General features: G+C 35.7%; 1 protein-coding gene across 1 annotated transcript in view; it reads right to left on the bottom strand.

Moving 5' to 3' along the window:
- Window positions 1-244: 244 nt before the first annotated feature.
- Window positions 245-24,138, bottom strand: part of LOC123528829 (uncharacterized) — a 31,878-nt gene continuing 7,984 nt past the window's right edge. Inside the window, exons 2-3 of the mRNA XM_053522048.1 lie at window positions 7,766-7,948; window positions 245-2,409 (exon numbers count right to left, since the gene is read on the bottom strand). Coding sequence (XP_053378023.1) covers window positions 2,264-2,409; window positions 7,766-7,948 — 329 coding nt within the window. The 3' untranslated portion in view covers window positions 245-2,263. The remainder of the gene's footprint in view (window positions 2,410-7,765; window positions 7,949-24,138) is intronic.

The following is a 24,138-nucleotide window of genomic DNA, read 5'->3' as shown; positions in this document are numbered from 1 at the left end:
ATATATTGTAAATTGTTGACATTCAGACTGAACAGTGCAGATCCTGATCAGACTGCATAGATGTGCAGACTGCTCATGACCTACACTGGTCGCAAAAGCAGAACCAGTCGTGTCCAGCATGATAAGGGTTAAGCGACTTGCAATTAGCATTTGCATGAATTTTTCGCATTAAACATTTAAAGCAATAAACATGGTGTCCCAGCCTTTCACTTGTAAGCCAAAGTAAACCCACACATTAACACAATTTTACAAAGCTGTATATATCTTTTATTGCACAGTGTATATAGTAAAATAATAGATACAATTTATGCCATAGCGTATATAATAAATGCAGTATACAAAAGAGCTGTCAGAGGACCGCAATGCTCGATTATTCAAAAACCTTGTCACAAAAAAGAAATACAATAAAATAATCAAGTATAAATGTTACAACAAGTTCCCTAGGAGAATAACTAGTTTACATATAAACCATCAAATTTGCGAAGTCAAAATATGACAATTTTGGTAGGATGATAGGATAGCTGGATACTAGGAAGACGATGTATGACAGTAGAATTATTGTAGCAGGATAGCGATAGCAGGATGTTAGGATGAAATATTATACTATCGCAATCTTACGATCCTGACATCGCTATCCTATTATCCTCTTATCATCGCTATCACACTTCTCTACCATCCTGTCACATCCTATTATTGCCTTTTATCTTTTATATAATCATACGTAGTTATTCACTTTAAGCGTTCGTCTGCTATTTTGCTGCCATCGCCACTCGCCAAATTAACAAAGCAGTGTGTTAGAGTAATAGGTCAGTAGGATAGTGATGGTAGGATAGCTGGATGGCGATTCTAGGATGGTAGGATAACAATGGTAGGATATATTGAAATATTGCCATCCTGCTTTCTAACCTATCAGTTTGCTGCGTTCATGTCCTACCATCCTACTATACTCTTATCCTACCATGTCATCTTACTATTGCCGTCCTTTTATTCCGTCACCATACTTTCCTACCATCTAACATTTTACTCTCCTACCGTCGGGCTTTGCAAAGTGGGCGATGGACGACAGTAGGATTTGAATAAACTGACCACGATTCCGTTCTACATCTCCTGTGTCTGAACACAGACTAGGTGGTGGGATATAAATAGTAGAATGGCGATGGTAAGATAGCGATAGTAGGATGGCAAACTATCAGCCTATGATTGCTATCCTTTATCGGTATGTTCAACAATCCTATTATGTTTCCACCACTATCACACTATCCTACTATCCCACTATCTTACCGTCGTGCTTTGGCAATTTGGCGATGGATGAGTGGGGTATGAACGAAACAGTTATTTCAATATGTCATTACTTTATATCTTATAAATACTTTTAGACTGACTGATATGAGAGACATTTTGACAATATCAAATGATTTCAATAGCCTACAGGATACAGTAACATAGTGATAGTAGGATGTGGCGATTGTATATAAAAAGTATAACTGCAATATTCTATCCTATCATCCGGTTGTATAAAAAGTATAATTGCAATATACCATCCTATCATCAATATCCAACTATCGCTATCCTAGAATCGCCATCCTACAATCCTGCTATCCTATTATATTACAATTGCGCTGTCGTAATTGGGCGATGGATGATGTGCGTGAAATTAGCCAGAGCAGCCAGAGTAGCCAGAGTAGCCAGAGTTCGGCCAGAGTTCAGCCAGAGTAGCCAGAGTTCAGCCAGAGTTTAGCCAGAGAAGCCAGAGAAGTCAAAACTCTGGTTACTCTGGCTGGCCATTGTAACCAGAGTTCAGCCAGAGAAGACATAATTCTGGTTACTCTGGCTGGCCAGAGTAGCCAGAGTTCAGCCAGAGAAGTCATAACTCAGGTTACTCTGGCTGGCCAGAGTAACCACAGTTATGACTTCTCTGGCTGAACTCTGGCTACTCTGGCTAGCCAGAGTAACCAGAGTTTTGACTTCTCTGGCTACTCTGGCTAAACTCTGGCTGAACTCTGGCTACTCTGGCTACTCTGGCCGAACTCTGGCTGAACTCTGGCCGAACTCTGACTGAACTCTGGCTACTCTGGCTGAACTCTGGCCGAACTCTGGCTAAACTCTGGCTACTCTGGCTGCTCTGGCTAATTTCACGCACATCGATGGATGAGCGATGGCTGTATATAATGACAATATTATCCTATACATAACTGTCATCGGAACTTTCCCAGGGAAATAAGATTTAACACGAGGGATTTGTCGTCAAATGTCTCACTTTCTATTACAATAACTGAACTGCTACACAAAACAACATTGCGGATAACGACGCCATTGCTGTCGCAGCCGCATCTGTTTCTGTGTGGCGCTGACATGTGTCCAGTTTGCTTTCTTGTGGACACACCTTGCGCTTCAGCGGTATTCCATTCTCTGCAAAATAAAACAGCAATGTTACACATAAAGTCATGTTATATAACATGTTATTCTTGTTTCATCCAATATCACTCGTCCCTTGTCGTCGGCGCCATTCGGTACGAGAAATTAAGACTTTTTATGCGGTTGCCTGGGATAGACATCCTTATAACATACGTTTTAGTACCTACCATTCATCACATTAATGACATTTGGTTATAAAGACATTTCTTTAAAGCTTAACAACTTTGTTTATTTTTATCTGTAAATGCCGGGAAACGTTTACGCGCATTTCACACCGCTTTGAGCACCTATAAGTCGCTTTCCAAATACTTTAGAAACCCCTCGGTGAAACAGTCGTGACCGCCGTGCACTAGAGTTTACAAGACGCTAGCGGTTAAACAGCCGCTACTGACGTATGCTAGAGTTAATAAGACCTTGGTGAAAAAGTCATGACTACGGAATTCTGTGTGTCGTCCGTGGTGTTTTAGGTCGACGGACGACATGACGCGCGACAATACGACACGTTACGCGACACGACGCAAGGGCATCGACCTGGATGCGCGACAATGCGACACTACGCTCGATACACGATATGACGGGTGATAATGCAATATGACATCGCGACATTAATATCGTGCGTCGTGTCGCATTGTCGTGCGTCGTATCGCATGTTGTGTTGTATTGCCGCGCGTCGTGTCGCAAGTCGACCTAAAACACGACAGTATGACGACGCACGACAGGAGCTAAACAGGATTCCGTAAAATATCTAAGCTCTGTGCGAAGAACTTTTTTATGTTTTCCCTATCAAACTCTGTGTAAATTCAAGGGACCATTTGGCGGGACCAATATTGATCCTAGGATCATAACTTGAACAGTCCTGGTAAAAGTCCACTAGACAATGCCAAATATCTAAACTCTAGGTCGTCAGGTTTTAGAGAAGAAGATTTTTGAAATTTACAATATATTCATATGGGAAAACAATCCCCATCCCCTGACAGCCATGTTTTTAAACGAAACAGAATGGCTGAAGCAATTTTGGTAGAACATCACCTACAGATAATTTCTACAACATAATTTTGAAATCTGGCTAACAGTTTCTGGGAAGAAGATTTTTAAATATTTTCCTTTCGGTTGCCATGGCAACCACAGTTCTGAATGGATTTTAATTCATCGGGCAAATTTATGAGGGGGACACCCAAGGATAATTTCTGTGAAGTTTGGTGTAAATCTGCCTTATAGTTTTGAAGAAGACGGTTTTTGAAATTTACAATATAGCCATTGAGGGAAAACAAGCTCCGCTCCCTGGCAGCTGTGTTGTTTTTTTTACCGAAATAGAACGGCTTAAGGTGGAATGCGCCCCAATTTTTTTTTTGCCGAATATCGTCCTGAGATTTATACTGTACAAAATTCAGGTAAGTTATTTCGTTTCAACGAAATCATTTGGTTTAAACGAAATAAGTTATTTCGTTTAAACGAAATGATTTCGTTTAAACGAAATCATTTGGTTTAAACGAAATGATTATTTCGTTTAAACGAAATGATTTGGTTTAAACGAAATAAGTTATTTCGTTTAAATGAAATGATTTTTGTTTAAACGAAATCATTTCGTTTAAACGAAATGATTATTTCGTTTAATCGAAATGATTTCGTTTAAACGAAATAAAAAAAGTCTCACATTACCTAATTGGAAAAAATGTGTGTAACATGTCACTTTAGAGGCACCGTAGTATTGAAAGACATGGTGAGATTTGCTAAGAAAGTGTTAAAAAAAGTCGATTTTTTTAAACATGTAATAAATTGAAACATTCAGGTGATTACGGACATGTTCCGAAAAGAAGAATTGTAAATATGAAATATCTTAATGGGATATTTGATAAATGGTGTAAATCATGTAAACGACATTTCCTTGATATAAATTCTGATTATTTCAATTTAAGTGTTCAGATTGTGAACACGAAACTACAGTTTCTACATCCAGGGCATCCGGAGAAACAGATATGGCTTTTACTAAATCTTCATACTCAGCTTGACTGATGAGGGTTTTATAACATATTTTCTAGTATTCATTATTAAGAGTTTGTAACTGCACTTGATCAAAAGGTTCTCGCTAAGAAATGAATTATTTGCATCGAACCAGCAGTTGTGCTTTATTGTAATGAAAAGACAGTCTCAAGAATAGATTCTAGATCTGCGCCTGACCAGCTGCAGTACTTTATCGTCATCTGAAGACCTATCTTTTAAGAATAAAGTCTATTCGCTGGACTAGCTACACGGCTTTACTATGACCTCACTGTCTTTGTCTTTTCGTCTCTCTCATGTGGAAGGTCGGGACTTTGATCGCTGGTCGTTTACCAAGGATTTGAAGAAATGATACCAGTTGCTCAGCATTATGCGTATAGAACAGACTCATCTCTCAACTCGTAATCTCGCATGAATAAGATGTGGAGACTGATGTCTAAATTGGTAGAATTTATTTCATGATTCAAAATAAATTAATCCGTGTAAAAATATTAACTTCATGTAAGATATAGGAACTGGTATACTACTTTCGTGCTGATAAATATTTCTGGTAAAATCAGGCAAAACCCTCATATCATAAAACTAAATATGAATGAAATTTCTAAATGTTTAAAACAATTGTACGTACCAATTTTCACGAAATTAAATCGTAAATTGACCGCATGCTAGCTTTTTTTTACAAAGCTAAGTTAGCATTTTGCATTAGACTTAGAAGATTAGTAACAGAAAAGACATTTAGTCTTCAAGCTTTGAATCTGCATTTTGGAAACATCAATAGGAAAAACCAATGGATAGTAAAAAGTGGATATTGTCCATAAGTATTGACCTGGCCCTCAATAGAGAAATAACTAGTGCGTAAGTATTCTTGATGATTTAAAAAAATCGCATGTGCAAGTAGCAGCGGGGAAAAAACGATTAGCCATCAATCTCGGGGTTGTGGGTTTTAGTCCTCAGTCTAACATCTTGTTTACCAATTTTATCTCCAAATTTTTATAGGTCGGAAAAATGATATACGTCTAATTATTTTAATGGTTCATTTATTGAAAGAAATACACTTGTATTCAAGATATTTTACAGTAAGTGTCGAATAAAAATCTTTAAAGGTATTTTAAATAAAAAGACAAATTACTCCCGAAAATATACTACAAGAGAAAACAACAAAAGTTCGTGAATATCGTTGCAAAAGATATTGTAAGAATAAAAGCAACTACGGTAACACTACATCACATTGAATTTAAAAAATGGTCTGAGGTAATTTCGAACCCGTGGTAACGTGCGTGGAAGTCAGACGGTTAACTATAAAGATTATTTGTGTAACAGTGAATCTTTTCAGAATACAATTTTGCGTAAAGTAACGAAAATGCCAGACAACATTTGCGAAGATTAATGAGTGCCAGGTCAAATACTTACGGACAATAGTACAAGATATACATTTTGTCAGAGGTGTTTCCTTTCACTAGTACATAGCATTTGCATTTCAGATCGAATGTATCGTGAAAATTTCTTATAATAAATACATCTCTTTTTTAACACGGACGTGTGTCGTGTAAGTTGAAAACACATTCTATTTAACTCTAACGTCATTTAGCCTCAAACCATGTAGGGGTGGGGGTAAAGTTATATTATATTGCGAAAAAAAAAAATGAAGTCGGTGACCCCTAAGTATTTATGTGTCTACCAGACGTACACACACTGCGAAACAGCATACCAAAATTATACGTTTATTTATCGAGCCGGTTTTTTTTTATAAACTGGATTTTAAGGCAAAATTTCTAGCAAAACTTGATGTGAGTTTTTCCGTTCTGACATCACAATATCGTCACTGACGTCCTAAGCGTCATTTCCATTTCGCTGAATTTTGTACCATTTAGTAGTATTTTCGGTATGCAAAATGAATATTATTTTGTATATTTTCTTTTATATGACATTCAGAGCGCAGGAAAGGAAAAATGCCGATACATTCGGAACTTGGCGTTGCACAAAAACTGACGTCAGGGGCCCATGTGTCTGACACAATAGCAAAAAAACACGAACAATATGGCGACAAAGTAAAACCGGGACTCAATCGCATATATCCTGAATTTTGTACAGTATAAATTTCAGGACGATATTCGGCAAAAAAATTTGGGGCGCATTCCACCTTAAGCAATTTTGATAGAGGGTCACCTAGAGATCATTTCTACAAAGTATTTTTGAAATCTGGCGAATAGTTTCTGAGAAGAAGCTTTTTAAAGATTTTCCTTTTGGTCGCCATTTCTACCACAGTTCTGAATAGATTTTAATTCTTTGGGCAATTTTGAAAGGAAGCCACCCAAGGATCATTCCTTTGAAGTTTGGTGTAAATCTGCCCAGTAGTTTTGAAGAAAAAGTGTTTTTTCAGAAATCGTTGACGGACGCACGACGGACATCAAGCGGTCACAAAAGCTTACATTTAGCTTTTGGCTCAGGTGAGCTTAAAAGGACACAATTTTGTAAAAATGCAAAACAGAGTTCTAGATACTGTACAGTGCAAGTCAATTAATCACAGTGGACAAGTGTGTAAAGTTTCAAGTCATTCCCGTCAGTGGGTACTGAGGTACCACCTTCACATGCAGAAACTAAGTAAAAGAATTCTAAGTCGAAAAGGGGGCATAATTTTGTAAAAAAGCAAAACAGGGTTATGAAACCTGTGTAATGTTAGTCAGTTCTTCACAGTGAATAAGTGTGTGAATTTTCAATCTATTTCCACAACTGGTTACTGAGATACCAGCTAACATACAAAAACTTAACAAGTCTGGACGCCGACACCGATGTATGGGTGAGTCCAACAGTCTACCTATTCTTTAAATAGTCGAGCTAAAAAATCAGTTTCATAAATTGTGTACATTTTATTGCTAAATTTTGTCTTAAAAGTCATTTAAGAGTAAGTGGTAAGTTCGATCCATGTGAGGAAAAAGAGTTACTTAACAAGTCAGAATTTGTATAGAATACAGTGCAAAGGTTAGTTTATCACTGCTATATGTCAAATAAAATCTATAAGACGATCTTGTGGAAGCATAAAATCCAACCGAGCAAAATACTAGCAGACTCGGTTTGATTGAGTCTGTTCGTGATAAGTAATAAAACACAGTTACTGTCGAAAAAAAATGTGTTTAGCCAACCTCAGCACACAGAACTGTACTGCTACTAGCACCCATTTTGGAAGTTTCCTTTAATAATATCTGATGTAACGCTGACAGACAGTTCAGTGTTGGTGAATAAAAACAATTAAATATAAAGTTATGAATTATTGAAGACTTCGAATAGAGGGGGCGTACAATGCTGTGATGTTGGAATGAATTATTGACTATTTCGTCTTATACTTGTAACTTACCTTCAGGGTACTGCATGTATAGGTCACACACATTCAAATAGTCCATCAATTTACTCTTTGAGACTGCTGGCTGTTCAGGGGTTTGTTGGTATGAATCGCTATTCTCTTCTTTTGCATTTAGAAACATCACATACTTCTGTCCTTTTACCAGGTCCATTGATGTGCAATGGCCGGGTATAAAACCTGAAAGCGATTATAAAAGTTCTATCCATACAGTAAAACCGCTGTTAACCGACTACAATGTGTTAGCTGTATAGAGGTTTTTGTCCCTTAGGGGTTAAGTTACTGATTCACTTGTCGTCAAGTCGGAAAGACATTAATCTCTTTAATTAAAATGTAGCCACAGGCTGGTGCAAGAGACCGCGACCTTGCCATTAGAAAAATAAATACGCTATCTTTTGTCAAAAAAAGTTCATGTCTAAATGAATAAATAAAAGATGACGCTGTCGGATGTCGGTGACTGCATCAGTACAAAATTTCATATTTCGTACGAGTTCATATTTTTAGTACATTATACAAGGGACAAAGGATGAACATTAAGTTAACAAATGTCCATGAAATCACCATTCTCTGGAAGGTACATTTAGAGCAAGTTTACTATAATGTTAGTACATCTTAGCAAATTGAAAGCTATTGCCTGTTAGCATCCTTTGACATTCTGATACTGAAAACGTTTAAGTTTTACAAACCCATCCTTACAAGCTAGCACAATTTCACCTGCTCCATAATTATGTCCGTATGTTGTTTGCAATTACATGGTACTAGTAGTATTAATCATCTGATGATGTGGCATACAACAAAATATGGAGTGGAGTCTTGGAATGGAGTCTGGTGTATGATCTTGGGGTAACTAAGGACTAATTTTGGAGTCAGATTTTAAAGTCAAATTAAACATGGTCACTCGTTCAAAGTTTGAAAAGTTATTAAGTTTCAAAGCAGTGGTATCATTGTTAAAATTTCATAAAACGAAATACAATAATGATCAATGTATGTTGCTGTTGCTATTGCAAACAATAATAAGAATGGTGATTTTATAAATTTCAGTCATCATTATAATCAATATCTTTCACAACAATACAAACACCCCTATCACTATACTCATTCTCAACATCAATTATAACAACAAACCGTTATTGTCTTCTGATCAAAATTGTTTTTCACCTTGGTCATCAGCAAGTACATCAGCAGAACTATACATGATAATAATGATTCAATAACAGATGAATGGAAATTGTGAGATGATGTTAATGCTGATAATGATGATTATGAAAGTGGTGATGGAGATGATAATGTTGATGATAATGGTGGTGATGATCTTGGTGATGGCGGTGGTGCTGGTGATGATGGTGCTTGTAATGACGGTGATTGCCGTTAGCGTGGTGATGATGGTGGTGGCGGTGATAAAGTTGTAAATTACGATGATGGTTGTGGTGATAGTTCTTATGGTGATGATGACGACGACGATAATGATAATGACGTTAAAATTTTGTTGACACTTTAACTTGTTAAAGCATAAAGAATGTTATCAGGCATACGATATAGAAATAATTTGCAGATGTAACAACTGAAACACGTGGAAAATCATTATGATATACATGCTTATTTCACTGCAAAAATTATCATGAAACATCTGCATCGCTAAAACATCTACATCAATATCATCCTGTCCTAAAAATCACCATCATCATATTAATCATCATCAACAGCCGCAGCAAATACAAAACCATATTCAAAACAAAATCGCCATAAAGAAGCGGCATAACTACATGTCAATTCCCTCCCTGTCTAAATTAAACAAAATAATAACATCATCATCATCAGCAGAGCTATTTATATCATCAGCAGCATTTTCATCACCCGCATTATAGAAAAAACATTGACAAAGGCAATATCAGGATACTTTGCATGGACACCTCCATCAAATAAAGAAGCAATAACTGTCATCATTATTATCATTGTCAGTAGCTGCGCCTGGATTTCCAACAATCGTTCCTCTCGTTCCGCCTCGTTCCGCCACGTGCCTTCTTTATCATGACCTTCAGCATGTAATCATTATATCTGATACGAAAAAAACATATTTTCGCTACAAATCTCATAACAGTTTTTCACTCCAAGGTCACTCAAAAATCTCACTCCAGTCTCCACTCCATATTTTGTTGTATGCCAGATACACTAATGCGATTCTTATAAATAAAGTCCTACCCTTGAAAAATATTGTTTCCATAAAGTAGAAGGGTATACTCCCCTCCCCCTCCATTGGGAAACCCGGGTATGGTCCCCCCTTTGTTTGTACACTGGCCCGGTATTTTGGCCCGTAGGTCTTTGCCAAAAAAATTTTTTCCCGACATGGTCAGGTCGTATGATCTCATTACTCCCCGACAAACATTTTTTTGAAAAAAACACTTTGGACGCCGGCTCGGCTCTTTGACCACCCTCGGGCTGAACACCCTTTTTGAAACAGAAAATCACCAAATTTAATAGACAGAAATTTTCCTTAAATTTTCTCATAGTGAAATAAAAAATCTAAAACGATTTCCCCAAGTTTTTTTTTTTTCGGAAAAAAACACTCTTAAGGTTCGTTCTCCACAGTCATAACAAACAGCAAAGTTTTTTCTTTTCGCCCGGGGTAGTCTTATGACTAATTACCATAGCCTCACGCCACGCGATTCACAACAAAAACAATACAAAAAACAACATTTTATGATTTTAAAGCATACAGAGTGATTAAGCATATTTATTTTATCATTTTTAAAAATTTAAATCTCGAGGTGTGGCGAAGTTTTTTAAAAATTTTAGAGACGGAATGCAACTGCAGTAGCCCAAGGGTTTTCTTTGTTAGTAGCTACTGAATTCAAATGAACCTCATAATTTTGTCAGCACGCGAGAAAAAACGTGCGTTTAATGGGGAAGCCCTGGGGGACTTTTTAGTTACTTTTTTATGATTATTTTTCAATTTTTTTATTAATTAATTTTTGCTACTTTTTTGTTAAACATATGAAAGGTAAAACGCGGTAAACTGCATCATAATGGAGAATAGCCCTATGAAAAGGGTTGTTACGCGATTTTTTTGGTAAAATTATTTTTTTTTAAAAAAAGACATCGGGTGACAAATGTGTTCAAGTTTTAAAAAAACCCATGTTTATTGCTTTATAATGGCTGCAGTCTAAGAGCATCGGTTTTGGGGAATAAACCTAATACGTTCTAGTGTATTTTACGTTCAAAAAAATTTTCTAAGATTCCCACCTTTGCACCATTGGGCCTTCCTCCACATGGTACCTAGTAAGGGTTTTTTTGTTTTTCTTTTCCAGGATTAAACTACATGATTTCATTACAATTTTTTTAAATCTTGGGGAATATCTTGACTTGGAAAAAATATTTTGTATACGTTTATATAGGGGGGAATATTCGTCTCCCACTATAGTAACTGTTTTTGGGGTAACTCTACAACATTAGCAACGCCAAAATTTGCACACGACGAATCTGCAGAAAGTGTAAAGAAAGTTTTATTAGTAAATGCTTTGGACCCTTTACGCTTACATCCCTTTATTCGTGTAAATTTTTTTAACTCTTGCGCCAAAAAAAAATTTTATATAATTAACTGGACTCCTGTTGTTGCCCCTTTTAAAGTAGTCTGCATTTCTTCTTAAAAAACCCAAGGTCAGAATTGAAGGGAGTTTTTTAGTTATGATAAGTGCGTTTGTTTTTTGGGCCATTTTTTAAAAATCTTTTTTTCATATATTTGGGGCCCTTTTTTCAAATGCAGATATTTATAAAAAACTTAAATATGGGATTTTTGGGCCAGTTTTGAAAAAAATTTTGAGAAAAGGGGCGTATGAGTTCTTTCGCATTCATTTACAGCTTTTTGTTTTGGGAATTTTTACTTGCTTAAAACCAAAAACACTTTGCTCAACTAAACGAAACTGGGAAATAAAAAATTTAATAATAACAGTAGGGGAAACACCTGTCGGGAAATCAAGGGTTTTTCCCCCTATTTCCGAAGGGGGAGACTTGTTACAAAATATATAAATCGTTTCCTATTCGTGAAGAAAAGCTCATTTTTTTTTACTTGTTTTCCATCAAATGCCCGGTGCATACCAGTATACATGGTGCATTAAATGAAATTGCCAATGTTAATTTAAAATTTTTATCTAAATTTTACTGTTCACTTTTTTTTACTGCTTAAAAAAATATCATTAAACTTTAATTTCTTAATTTAAAAGTTTACCAAAAGAAAATTTTTCCCCCAAATCGGGAAAACGGGTAGTTATTTACATTAAATTTCATTCAGTCAAATTATGCCCCCCATTTGGGAAGTCGGTCAAATGTTATAATTTAAGGCTTTCGTTTTTTTCAGAAAAAAGCTAATCACAAGTTCAAGAAACATAGTCCAAAAATTTAAATTTGAGGGGAGCATATTCTTTTGGGGAAGTACAGAAATGTGAATTTTAAAATAGAGGGAGCTACCAAATTTGGAAACCCTAAAACCCAAAGTTTTTCCCCAAAAAATGTCAGGGTTCTTTTTCATATGGTGTCATTTGGCCATTGAATATTCCTGACGGGAATGGTTGACAAGAAATGAATGTTAAAAATTTTTTTGCAATACTAAAGAAATTTCGGAAAATAGTTTTTTTATTCTGAAAAACACAACTTTAAAAATCCATACGTTTTTTGCGAATTATGGCGAACGCGTTTACGGAGACTCCTCATCCTACCCTTCAGAAGAGTGGTGAACGCAATAAAGCGCGGGTGCATTCGGGGTATAGAACTTTTGGGGAAAAAGGGATGATAAAAGAAAGAGCATGAAATTCTTGAAACGCTTTGTCCCATGCCACAGAAAAAGGGAAAATACATAGGTTGAAGGAAGAGGTTACATGAAAGGGCCAATTATTGTGGGCATGGGAGGGAACAAAATTAAAGTTATGGTTTGTGTATTCAGGGATGTATTGCGTTTACTGTCGTTGAATCATGTGGCTTAAAGTTGCCTTCTTTAATGCCTAGTTTTGTTGCCAAGTATACATGGACTTTTTTAAATCATGTTAAGTGTGCTCCACGAATTTTACGAGCAGAAGGGGTACTGATCTTTTTGCAGCCGCTTTATTCGTTTATGGTGCTTTGGAAACGGATTCTTAAGACAGAATTGAACGCACTGGAATTTCGCATACACGCCCACAAAACCCGATGTGTGGTATTTTTTCCCTAAGACTGATGCCCATACTGGGGTACAAAAAGAAAAGGGGATATGATGCGTGCACATCTTTTTTTTTATACAAAGACTTTTGCAGTAGAGAATTTAGGCGTTTTAAAAAAAAGTTATAAAACCAGGTGTACATTCCATGTTTTTTTCCATTTGAACCCTTTAAAAAATTTTTCATCGAGCTAAATATCTTTGGGGAAGAATACAATAGGGAAAAAAGAAAAGAGTTCAAGCTAATTTGAACGGAAATTTCTTCTAAAACCAAATTAATTGTCCTTTAAGTGTTTTTTTAAAATGGCAACCCCCTACAGATTTTATTTGAATGTGTTGTGGAAGTATATCATTTTTTTTAAAAACTTTCCCCCTGCTATAAATGATATCAAATAAATCATGGGTTTAACTTTTTGAACTTTCTATATTTAAGTTTTTCCAATGTGTAAACATGGACGTTTTCAGTAAGTTAAAAATACAAGTTAACAAAATTTTATTCCCCTTCGGGGGTTTTGAACTTACATGTAATGTACTTAAAAAAGCTTGATAGGGCTTAGACCATGTTGTCGTGCGTGACTGAGGGGAGTTTTTTTTCCCTTTTTTCAAAATGCAAAAATAAAAAATAATCCCCCATTCTTAATTTGTGTTTTCTAGCAATTTTACAAATTTTGGTAAAAAAAGGTTTTTGGTTGGGGTACTTAAAATTCATCATTGTTTGATTTGTTTATCGTCAAAGGGTGGTATATGTTGCGCAGTTTTCCGGGTCTAGAAAGGACTGATCAAATTATTCAAAATGTTATCAAATTTCCAACATTACGCAATAAAGTTGGTCTACTGTTTTTAAAAGAATTTAAAAATTCCAAAAATTTGCTATTTAAGGGAAAATCTTACATGCCCACTTGGCCAAACAAAATTCCGTGACATTGGGTGTCTGAAAGGTAATTTAATTTTTTTCACATGGTGAGTATTAGGCAAAACCCCCTGTCCCCTTGTGGCTTTCTTAGCATAAAAAATTCCCTTGAAAATTTTTTTGGTAAAATCTTCCCCTTTGTTTTTGAGAAGTATTTGAAGTTTGTTTCCTTGGTTTTTCTAAGTAAACTTAGCCTGCATTCTTTTAATTATTTGAAGGAATCCTAAAAACAGCCATCAAAGCAAAATCATGAAATTTTAAGGTGAATTTATCAAAATCACCTTCCCAATGTATTTACGCAGAATTCATTATTAAAATCACCGGTGTCTCGCAACTTTTAAATTTCTACCGCTGTACAACGTAGTTCAATGCAGAGGTATTTTATCCCTCCGACTTTATCACCACGTTACGACCAGAAAATGAATAGGGAAATTTTCCGGTGTGCGGGGGGGACTTTGCAAAAATGATTCGGGGATTTTGCCCAAAAACAACGATGTTAAAATTCTGTAAAGTTGACAAGATTTTTGATGAACTATTTTTCATCAGTTTTAAAATGACTTGCCAGAAAAAATGCTGAATTGTCTCGATTTATCAAACTAAAAAATCGCCTACATCTGTACGTCTTACTTTATTTAAATATTTTTTGGATGAATTGTTACGAGCACGGGGACATTTCCCGGGAACCCCGTAGTCATGGGGCAATTACAATAGTTTGGGGCCCTTGTGCTGGGTTGAGTTTCTTATTTAACTGCCGAATAAACTCTAGTCAACCCCGAAACACTTTATTTCTGGGTTCTGTTGAGTCTTCATGATCACATGAGGAAAACAGACAGGAAAAAGTGTGATTCGCATGCAAATGTAGAACTGACTAAAAGGGATTTTAAATATTACAAATTAGGTAGTTTTTGGGGACATCGATTTTTTTTTTGATAATAAAGATACTAAAAACGTCTCCCCGCCCAAAAAAATTCAAAATTGGTGGGGGTAGGGGGTCAAATATTCCCAGGGTTCAAAAAAAGAAGAAAATAGTAAACAAAAATTTGGGATTCATCTTGCCTATAGGGAAAAGTTGGCTATGTTGTAGCAAGTGTTCAAATTCAAACCCAAAATAAAAAGCTTGCAAAGTAAGGAAGGTATGCCAAATTTAATTAATTTCTATGTCAAAAAAGGTCATAAATGAAAAAGTCCTTGTTCTATTTATTAGTCTTCCCTACATTGTGACACGGCGGAAAAAAGGGGCCCAAAAGTTTCAAACCCATATGACAAAAGGTTGGCAAACAGGACTGGTAAAAAAATTTACTGTTTTCAAAGTCAAAAATGGCCATAATTCAGCAAAAAAAAAAAGGGTTGCGTTTTTTGGTTATGTTATTTGACTACAAAAGGAATTATGAAAATAAACAAGCTTCAAAGCAACTTTTCAATAGTTTCAAAAAACTTTTGACAGTACGAATAAGGGACAATTTCCAAGTCCAAAAAGGGGCCATAACCACCAAAATAGTTGACGGGGTTATGTATTTTTCTGCAGATGGAAATCAGAGGGTAAACAAGTTTTTTAAAAAGCCACATGTAAATAGTTTTGCAAACATGGGTTTTAAAGAAAATTGTACAATATCCAAGTAAAAAGGACCATAATTCACCAAAATATTTGACAGATTATGAGCCTTGAACAGTAAAATTATTATAAAAACGGTGATAAAATTTTTCAAATCCATATGCCAAACTTTTTAAACAAAATATAACGGGTACGAAAAACTTAACCAAGTTTTGTGATTAAAAAGGGGGCCAAAATTTCAGCCAAAACCTTGTGGGATTACTCTTCCCTCACACTTGACATGGGGGGTTTTTACATCATTTTTTTGAAAGTTTCAAAGCTTTATTAAAAGGGTTTTGTCAAAATTGGACGGGTACAAAAAACTTAACCAAGGTGTGACGCCGATCCCGCGCGACGCCGCGGTGAGTAGGATAGCTCTACTTATTCAATAGTCGAAAAGTCAGCTAAAATTAGTTTATTAGAAAAGGGAAATCATCAAAAATGAACAGAGTAATGCTTAGCATTATTACGTCATTTGTTTTGGTTCAACAGAATTGTGGGGAAAAATATAGAAAATATGTAAAAAAACATATTATTAAAGGGGAAATAAAATCTAAGAAAATACCCCATTTTTGGGTCCATTGCCCAATTCGTATTAAAATAGGACAGTTTGGGACGGGAAAAAGATAAATTTGGGACTTTTGACCCCGGGTTTCCCTTTGCTTTGCCTAGGGGTCTGGGTATTGCAAAATGACACATTTTTTTCATTATGGTAACATTGTTCAAGAAATTTTAAAATCCATTAATTGGTGACAGGTTACGACCAGTAAAAAAAAATATACTATTGCCCTTTTGACTTCTGACATTACCTTAACTTTTGGGGAATTGGGTTGGAAAGACAAGTTGTCTCATTATGGAAAACATTTGTCAGGAAATATTAAACCCCTTTATGAATAGAAAAGTATAGATCAACAGAAAAAAGGTCTTTTGGACTTTGCCCCAAGTGAGCCCTTTGGCCCTTTTGAAAAAAGGGGCCCCGGGTTTTTGCACATACACATTGTCTTATCATGGGGTACATTTGTGTCAAGAAATAATAAAAACTCTCAAATAGGGTTGAGTTACAGACCGGACAGGTAAAGGTCCTTTTGGCTTTGACCCCAATGTTCCCTTGCCCTTTCACAAAGGGCCGGTTTTTTGCACAATTTTGTCTCACCCCGGGTAAATTTTTTGTGCCAAATTTTTAAAATTTTTTTAAAATATTAAAATTTAAACCGGACAGAAAAAAAAACCCTCACCTTTGCTATCGAGGGGGGACCCCTTTTTTAATTTAGGTTCTGGTTTTTGCGCATCAGGGGAAAAACTTACCCCCAAAAAATATTTCAAACCCCTTAATGGATGACAGAGTTAGGACCGGCACGAACATACCTTGTTCTGCCGTTAACATTTTACGCCCCAAATGGATCTTGTCTTTGAGCCAGGGGTTTTGAAAGTTATGCATGCCACATTTCTTTTAGGGGTCTTTTGTGACAGTAAAATTAAAATCCCCCTTTGTCGATAGAGAGTTTGGACCGCCCTGTTGCATCTGACTTAAATTTTGTCCTTGACATTTGAGCTGGGGTCTGGGGGTTTTCCATGGCACATCGTCTCATGGGGGAACATTTGTGCCCAAATAAAATCAAATCCCTTGAACGACAGAGTTTTGCTGGACCAAAAAGCCGGTCCGTGCCAGTTAAAATTTTACTGCCCAAATTTGACCTTGCCTTTGATTTTAGGGGTCTGAAATTGTGCAGGTATATCGTCTTATTTTGGGGACATTTGTTCAAGTAAAAATAAAACCCCTTCATGGATGGGAAGTTTTGGACCGGACAGGAAAAAAAAAGCCCTGTTACCTTTGCCTCCAATTTTGACCTTGGCCCTTTTATAAGGGGCGGGTTTGCACAGCACGTCGTAACGAAAACTTTATTTACTGTGAAGATAACAAAGCAAAAGACAATAATGTGTAAAACAAAAAATTCTTAAAAATTTCAAAAAGAATAACAGGGTTAACTTTTAATTTTTGGGCACTGAAAAAATTTGCTGCAACACAAAAGACAAAATTTAAAAAAGAGGACTAAAAACACTAAGTCGTCATTGGCACGCATTTTTCTATTTTTGGAGTACATCCATAGTTCTCGTTACGCGTCTTCAAGTTACTTAGAATAAATTTTACTTTTGAAAATTTCATGTACTAAGAAAAAACAAAAATATATGTATACTGTTTATACAAGTAACATTTTAAATACACTAAAGGTTGGGTTTAAACTAAGTTTACTGTATGTACTGAATTTTATTGTATGCTTTTTATAGTTGTGTCTGCTCTAGTATAGGAACATTATGTTCCACATGTCTGTTCCGAAAGAATATTGATTCTACGCCGTATATACTGTATGCACCACGCAACATGGAACTGTATGTACGAATAGTAGTAAAGTATGTATTTAGTGTGAGACAATTAAACCTGTTTTAGAAAGAATTTAATGTTGGGATGTAATTTTCAGACCAAGTTTGAAGACAGTGCAAATGGTTCCCCAGCAGAAGCCATTTTATTACTTTAAAAGGGTTTAGTAAAAGCAGCCCCCTGTTTCCATTCAAGTTTTTCTTCTTTTGTTACAGTGGGCCATGTGTGCGTGGGGCCCAAAAAGATTTCCCGCTTTTTGAAAGAACAATGTAAGGATGTACAGACCAAAGGGTGGTATCTGTTTGTAGTTTCGAGAAAAAGACAAATAAAAAAATGTTCATAGGACGTTGCGCAAAGGCGACGCCGATGACGCCGGACAAAAACCCCCCGAACTAATTGCTAAAAAGCAGCTTTAATGTATGTTTCCCTGAAACATTCCTTAATCCACTTTTTAAGTTAATACTATAAAAAAAAAGAACAATATGTATAAACAAGGATATTTCTGAGTTATCCAAAAGCAAACGCTTTCTGCTGCTATGCGTCGTATAAAAATAAATTGATTAAACACACAGTTTTTAATAAGAAGCCCTTAAAACACAGACCATGTAAAAGAAAAACATTTTGACAGGCTCTTATATGAAACCTAAATTTTCTTAAATTTTTTAAAAAATTTTCACGGGGGCCGTAGAAGTTCCAGCCAGTATAAAATTTTTTTCTAATATTTTTTGTACAATGATTTCCCACAATAACAAATAACACCCCCAAATTCATAATTTCACCAAAATTTTTAACACAAGCATACAAGTTCAAAAATGATGCACTTCGACAACTTTTATTTTTTTTGGGTTTTTTTCACCTGTTTTAAAATTTTCTTTAAATTTTGGTCTAACACAAACAATGAAAACTTATTTCAAGTGTAGTGGTCTGTCGCTAGACTGTAACTTAGCCCCTATCCAAATGGTTGTAATTTTCCCCAGAATTTATCAAACATCAGCAATGTTTGCAAATAAATCTAAAACATCCAGGTTTTGCCTTCAATTTTTTCTGTTTAATTGTACGCCGGGCCTCTGGGGGTTCCCGAAGGGACTTCAACCACCTTCTACTAAAATCACGCAAGCCCCCACACACTGCGTAGAAATTTGGCGCTTTTCCGCATCACCTGGGTGCCTGGTAAGCAGGAGTTCCAGCTGGAGGCCCCCACCACCCCTAGTTGCTGACAGTATTCTGCTCCGAGCGCCAGACCCTTCACTAAAATTTACCCCATGAAAAAATTTTTAAAAAAAAGTAATTTTCCGCTTTAATATCCCGTGAAAGATTATTGGACCCTTTTGTGTGCACAGTGGCTTTGGGACCTTTTAAAAAACTTTAAATTCCTGGGATAGTCATGGCATTTTATTCATTACAAAAAAAGACGTATCCCAAAGCGCTCCTTTAAAAAGTTTAGAAACCCGGTAAGTGATCACTTGCAAGGCATACCCCCTCCAGTGCACTATTTGGACCCCTTTAATTCTATGACACAAAGTTTACGGTCAATGAAAGGTTTTGTAATTCCTTTCTTTTAAAAATCTCCTTTTGCAAATTTTCCCCTTCCAAAGCCCTTCATAAATAGTACCAAATGCCCCATTTCCCATTTCTTTACCTTTCTTAATTTTAATTTTGTTAAAGTCCTTGGGAACCCTGGGGTGCCTGGTTTGTGACTGAGTTGATGCCCAAAACTGGACACTTCCTCCATTTTGTTTTTCCCACTTTTTTAAATACTTTAAAAAATTAAAAACAAATAAGTAATAAGTATAACAAATAAGTTAAAAATAAGTCAAAAAGAATAAAAATGTCCTCCAGGGCTTTTCCCTATTTTTTTCATCAATTTGAAAAAACAAAATCTATTTTTTTTCACATTTATTAATTTTTTCAAAAATATTTTAGAATATATTTCAAACTTTATCATAACTTGAAACTAAGAAAATTATTTCAATATTGTCAACTTTATTAAGGTAATGTTTGAGATGTGAACAAATTCAAATTGATATTTAAAAAAAAAAATCTTAACACACCTAAAATTTTTATATTATGTTTTTTTTGACTGGGGTAATAAAATTTGGGTTTATACGGTATGTGCATCAAGGTCAGGGTTTAAAAAAAAAGCAGAGAAAAAGGGACACTTGAGCATTGAAAAAGAATAAGATGAAACATAATATTGAAAATTTTATTTTTATTCCCATTAACTTGATTTCAGAGTAGCGTTTAGCGTGCAGAGCAATATACGCGTCTTTAAAAGTTAACACCATTCACTCAGTTCATTTCGCTGGAACTTTTGACACCTTTACTAAATAACGCAGTTTTTCAGTAATGGGGCCTAAATTTGTTTAAGTTTCTTTGGACAAATACCAAAACTTTATACCAAAATATATTTATTTTTCATTTAAAAGGGTTTTTTAACGGGCACAAATTTTGGGCAAAATTAATCTATCCCCTAAATCGGTAAAAATCAGTGATCGCTGCCCCGCTTTTTCAAGACATAGGAAAAGGCGAGGGGGCCTTTTTAAAAATTTTTTCTTAAGTTACCCGTTTTTAAAAAAATTATTTATACAAAACATGTATAACGATTGACAAAATAAGACATTATTAAACTACAAATGGTCATCTGTCATTTTGAAGTACACAAATGTACTAAATTAAAAAATAAAGTAATCTGTGCAAAAGATATTTTCCCCTTCGCTCTTTCCCCTTTTCTCTCTCTCCTTCTCCTCCCCTCTCTCTCCCTCCTCCTCCTTGATAGCTTTTTTTTAACAAAGAAATCTGCAAATTTGTTTTTGTATTTCCTCTTATTAGAAATGTGCGGGCGAGGTACGGGTTTACCCCGTGGGAAAATTTGCAAAGACGTCGTTTGAGTTAAGCGCACGGGCAAAAGGAATGCTCCAAGACAGTATGTCGAAAAAAACCCATCAATTTTATGATTATTTTTTCAATTATTTGGGTTGAAAAAAAAACACGTGATTTGCTTAGCTTTAGTATAATCTGCATTAAGGGTAACGTCATTTATCGCAAAGCCTCGGTTTTACAAAAAAAATCCCAAATCTGTTGTAATTACTAAGTTTAATAAGTATCATCTTTTTTACTTGTTTATACTTATTTTTAGATCTTTCACGGACATTTTTGTTTAAAACCCATCATATTTTTCCAACTCCCTGCTTTGCAATGAGCGATGGGGGATGGGAGGGTATAAAAAAAAGGCCCTTCTGTATTTTTTTCCTTAAGGATTTCTTTGAAGCAATATTTAAGCGAAAATTAGTCAAAAAATATACATTTTTATTATAATCTTTTACATTCAGCAAATTCCCCGATTTTTCAAAAAATCTTTTTTTGTTATTCTTTTTTGTTTTTGAAAGAAGGAATAAAAGATATGTTTTTTTAGCCTAGGAGTTATTTATGGGTTTTCAATTTTAAAAAACGGGTTCGAATAAAATAAAAAAAAACCTCAACGCAAAAGAAAGAATCTTAAAATTAATTAATTGTTTTAAATTTTTAACCAATAAACGACTGTACCCCCCCCCTTCCCGTTTCGGACCCACAAACAATAACAGCAGGCGGGTAAAAATCGCTTAAAAATTTAAATTTTTGCTTTACTCGGTATGTGTATTTAAGTTAAAAGCCCTGCTCCCCGGGTATTCAAATTTTATTTTTTATGCAACCCCTGTTACAATAGGTAAAATTAACACCACGCGCCACACTTTTGCACGCAAAACCACAGGGATTTTTTATAAATTTATATAACAAAGACTCTATTTTTAAAGGCGTCACTGTTCATATCAGGGTTTTCATCTTTTTAGTGACAATTTAAGGTTTAAAAAAGGGAGGGCTGGGGCAGGTCTTTTAAAGATAAGCAACATAAAAGGTGTATATAAAAATTAAACAGACAATAATTTTTTTCAAAATGTTGATGATCACCTCATTGCATAAAATTCACTCGCCCGGTCACGAAAAGTGAAAAACACGTCTAATTGATTTGAAATCAAAAAACCATGATGTTTTTCTGAAAAAAGCATGTATACTCCAAAAAAATGTAAAAAATGGTGAACTCGTTTTTGAAAGAAATTACTCTTTTTCGTCGGGAAGAAAAAATAAAAGTAAACCGACTTTCAAATTTGTAGTTTATCTGAACTCGATTTGCGATGACACTGTTTCCCCTTTTGGAATACAGAGTGCATTTTTGTCTTTTAAGGGCGTAAAAAAAATAAAAAAAGGGGGACCTATGGGGCCCCCGAAACGTACCCCTTCCACATGACCCAGTTTTGGTATGACGCGTTTTTTCTTTATTTTAAAAGTGACCTAGTTTTTTAGCCATGTGACCCGTTTTGAACGACCTAGATTTTATCAAGTAAAAATTCTGACCTTTTTATGAAGATCCCTTGAAAAATAGGTCTCTAGGTTTTTCAAATTTTTTGACCTATTGACCCTTTTTTCCAAGGGACTGACCCCCTTTTAACTTTTCCTAGTACACAAGGGAAACAAATTTTCACTAATTTTCCGAGAAACATTTAATTTGGGGCCCAAGAGGTCACAAGGTTTTCTATTTTTATCCTACTGGCCCATTTTTGCCCACAGACCCATTTCGAAACGACCTAGATTCTCAAGGGACATTCAGATCAAAATTTTTTTGAAAATCCTTGAAAATATGGCCTCTAGAGAGGTCAAAAGATTTTTTTTAATTTTAACCTACTGACCTAGTTTTTACCGGTTTACTCAGTTTCAAAAATTTACCCAGATTCACAAGGGAACTTCGATCAATTTTTATGGGAATTCCCTTCACAAATATGGCCCTAGGAGGTACAGGTTTTTCTATTTTAGACCACTGCCAGTTTTTTGACCCCACTTTACCCTGTTTCGAACTTGACCTAAATACATCAAGAGAACATTCAGACCAATTTTTTATAAGATCCAAAGAAAAAATGGCCCCGTAGAGAGGTCACAAGGTTTTTCTTTATTTGACCCCTGACCCATTTTTGATGGGCCTGACCCCCTTCGAACCGACCCAGAATCTCAAGATAACATTCAGATTTAATTTCATACAGATCCCCGAAACAATTTTCCCCAGAGAGGTCCAAGGTTTTTCATTATTTGACCCACTGACCTAGTTTTTGAGGCCTGACCCCCTTCAACTTGACAGATTTTATCAAGGTGAACGTTTTGACCAATTTTATGAAGATTCATGAAATATATGGCCTCAGAGAGGTCACAAGTTTTTCTATTTTTAGACCTACTGACCTAGTTTTTGATAGCACGTGACCCAGTTTCGAACTTGACCTAGATATCATCAAGATGAACATTCAGACCAACTTTCATATAGATCCCATAAAAAATATGGCCTTTAGAGAGGTCACAAGGTTTTTCTATTATTTGACCTACTGACCTAGTTTTTGATGGCACGTGACAGAGTTTCGAACTTGACCTAGATATCATCAAGGTGAACGTTCTGACCAATTTTCATGAAGATCTTTTGAAATATATGGCCTCTAGAGAGGTCACAAGGTTTTTCTATTTTTAGACCTACTGACCTAGTTTTTGACTGCACGTGACCCAGTTTCGAACTTGACCTAGATATCATCAAGATGAACATTCTGACCAACTTTCATAAAGATCCCATGAAAAATGTGACCTCTAGAGTGGTCACAAGGCTTTTCTATTTTTAGACCTACTGACCTAGTTTTTGACCGCAGGTGACCCAGTTTCGAACTTGACCTAGATATCATCAAGATGAACATTCTGACCAACTTTCATGAAGATCCCATGAAAAATATGACCTCTAGAGTGGTCACAAGGTTTTTCTATTTTTAGACCTACTGACCTAGTTTTTGACCGCACGTGACCCAGTTTCGAACTTGACCTAGATATCATCAAGATGAACATTCTGACCAACTTTCATAAAGATCCCATGAAAAATGTGACCTCTAGAGTGGTCACAAGCAAAAGTTTACGGACGCACGCACGGACGCACGCACGGACGGACGACGGACGACGGACACCGCACGATCACAAAAGCTCACCTTGTCACTTTGCGATCTGTGACTCGCTATCCCAACTAATTATATAATAATTTGAATGCTTCAGAATCGTTTACATGCAAGTATTCCGTGTTGGTTTTACCGACATATACTAACACAAAATACAGAATAAGAAACTGAAAGTATACAAAGGGTCCCTGCTATGTCATGAAAGAAATTAACCGTCTGCCGGCTTCCTATGGAAGTCACGCGAAGAAATGTTACCTGACGACTTCAAAATGTCGATGAATGAGACAGGATGGGACTACAGG

The sequence above is a fragment of the Mercenaria mercenaria genome, chromosome 13, assembly GCF_021730395.1.
Source record: "Mercenaria mercenaria strain notata chromosome 13, MADL_Memer_1, whole genome shotgun sequence".
NCBI lineage: Eukaryota > Metazoa > Mollusca > Bivalvia > Venerida > Veneridae > Mercenaria > Mercenaria mercenaria.
This window is presented reverse-complemented; position numbering and strand designations above follow the sequence as displayed.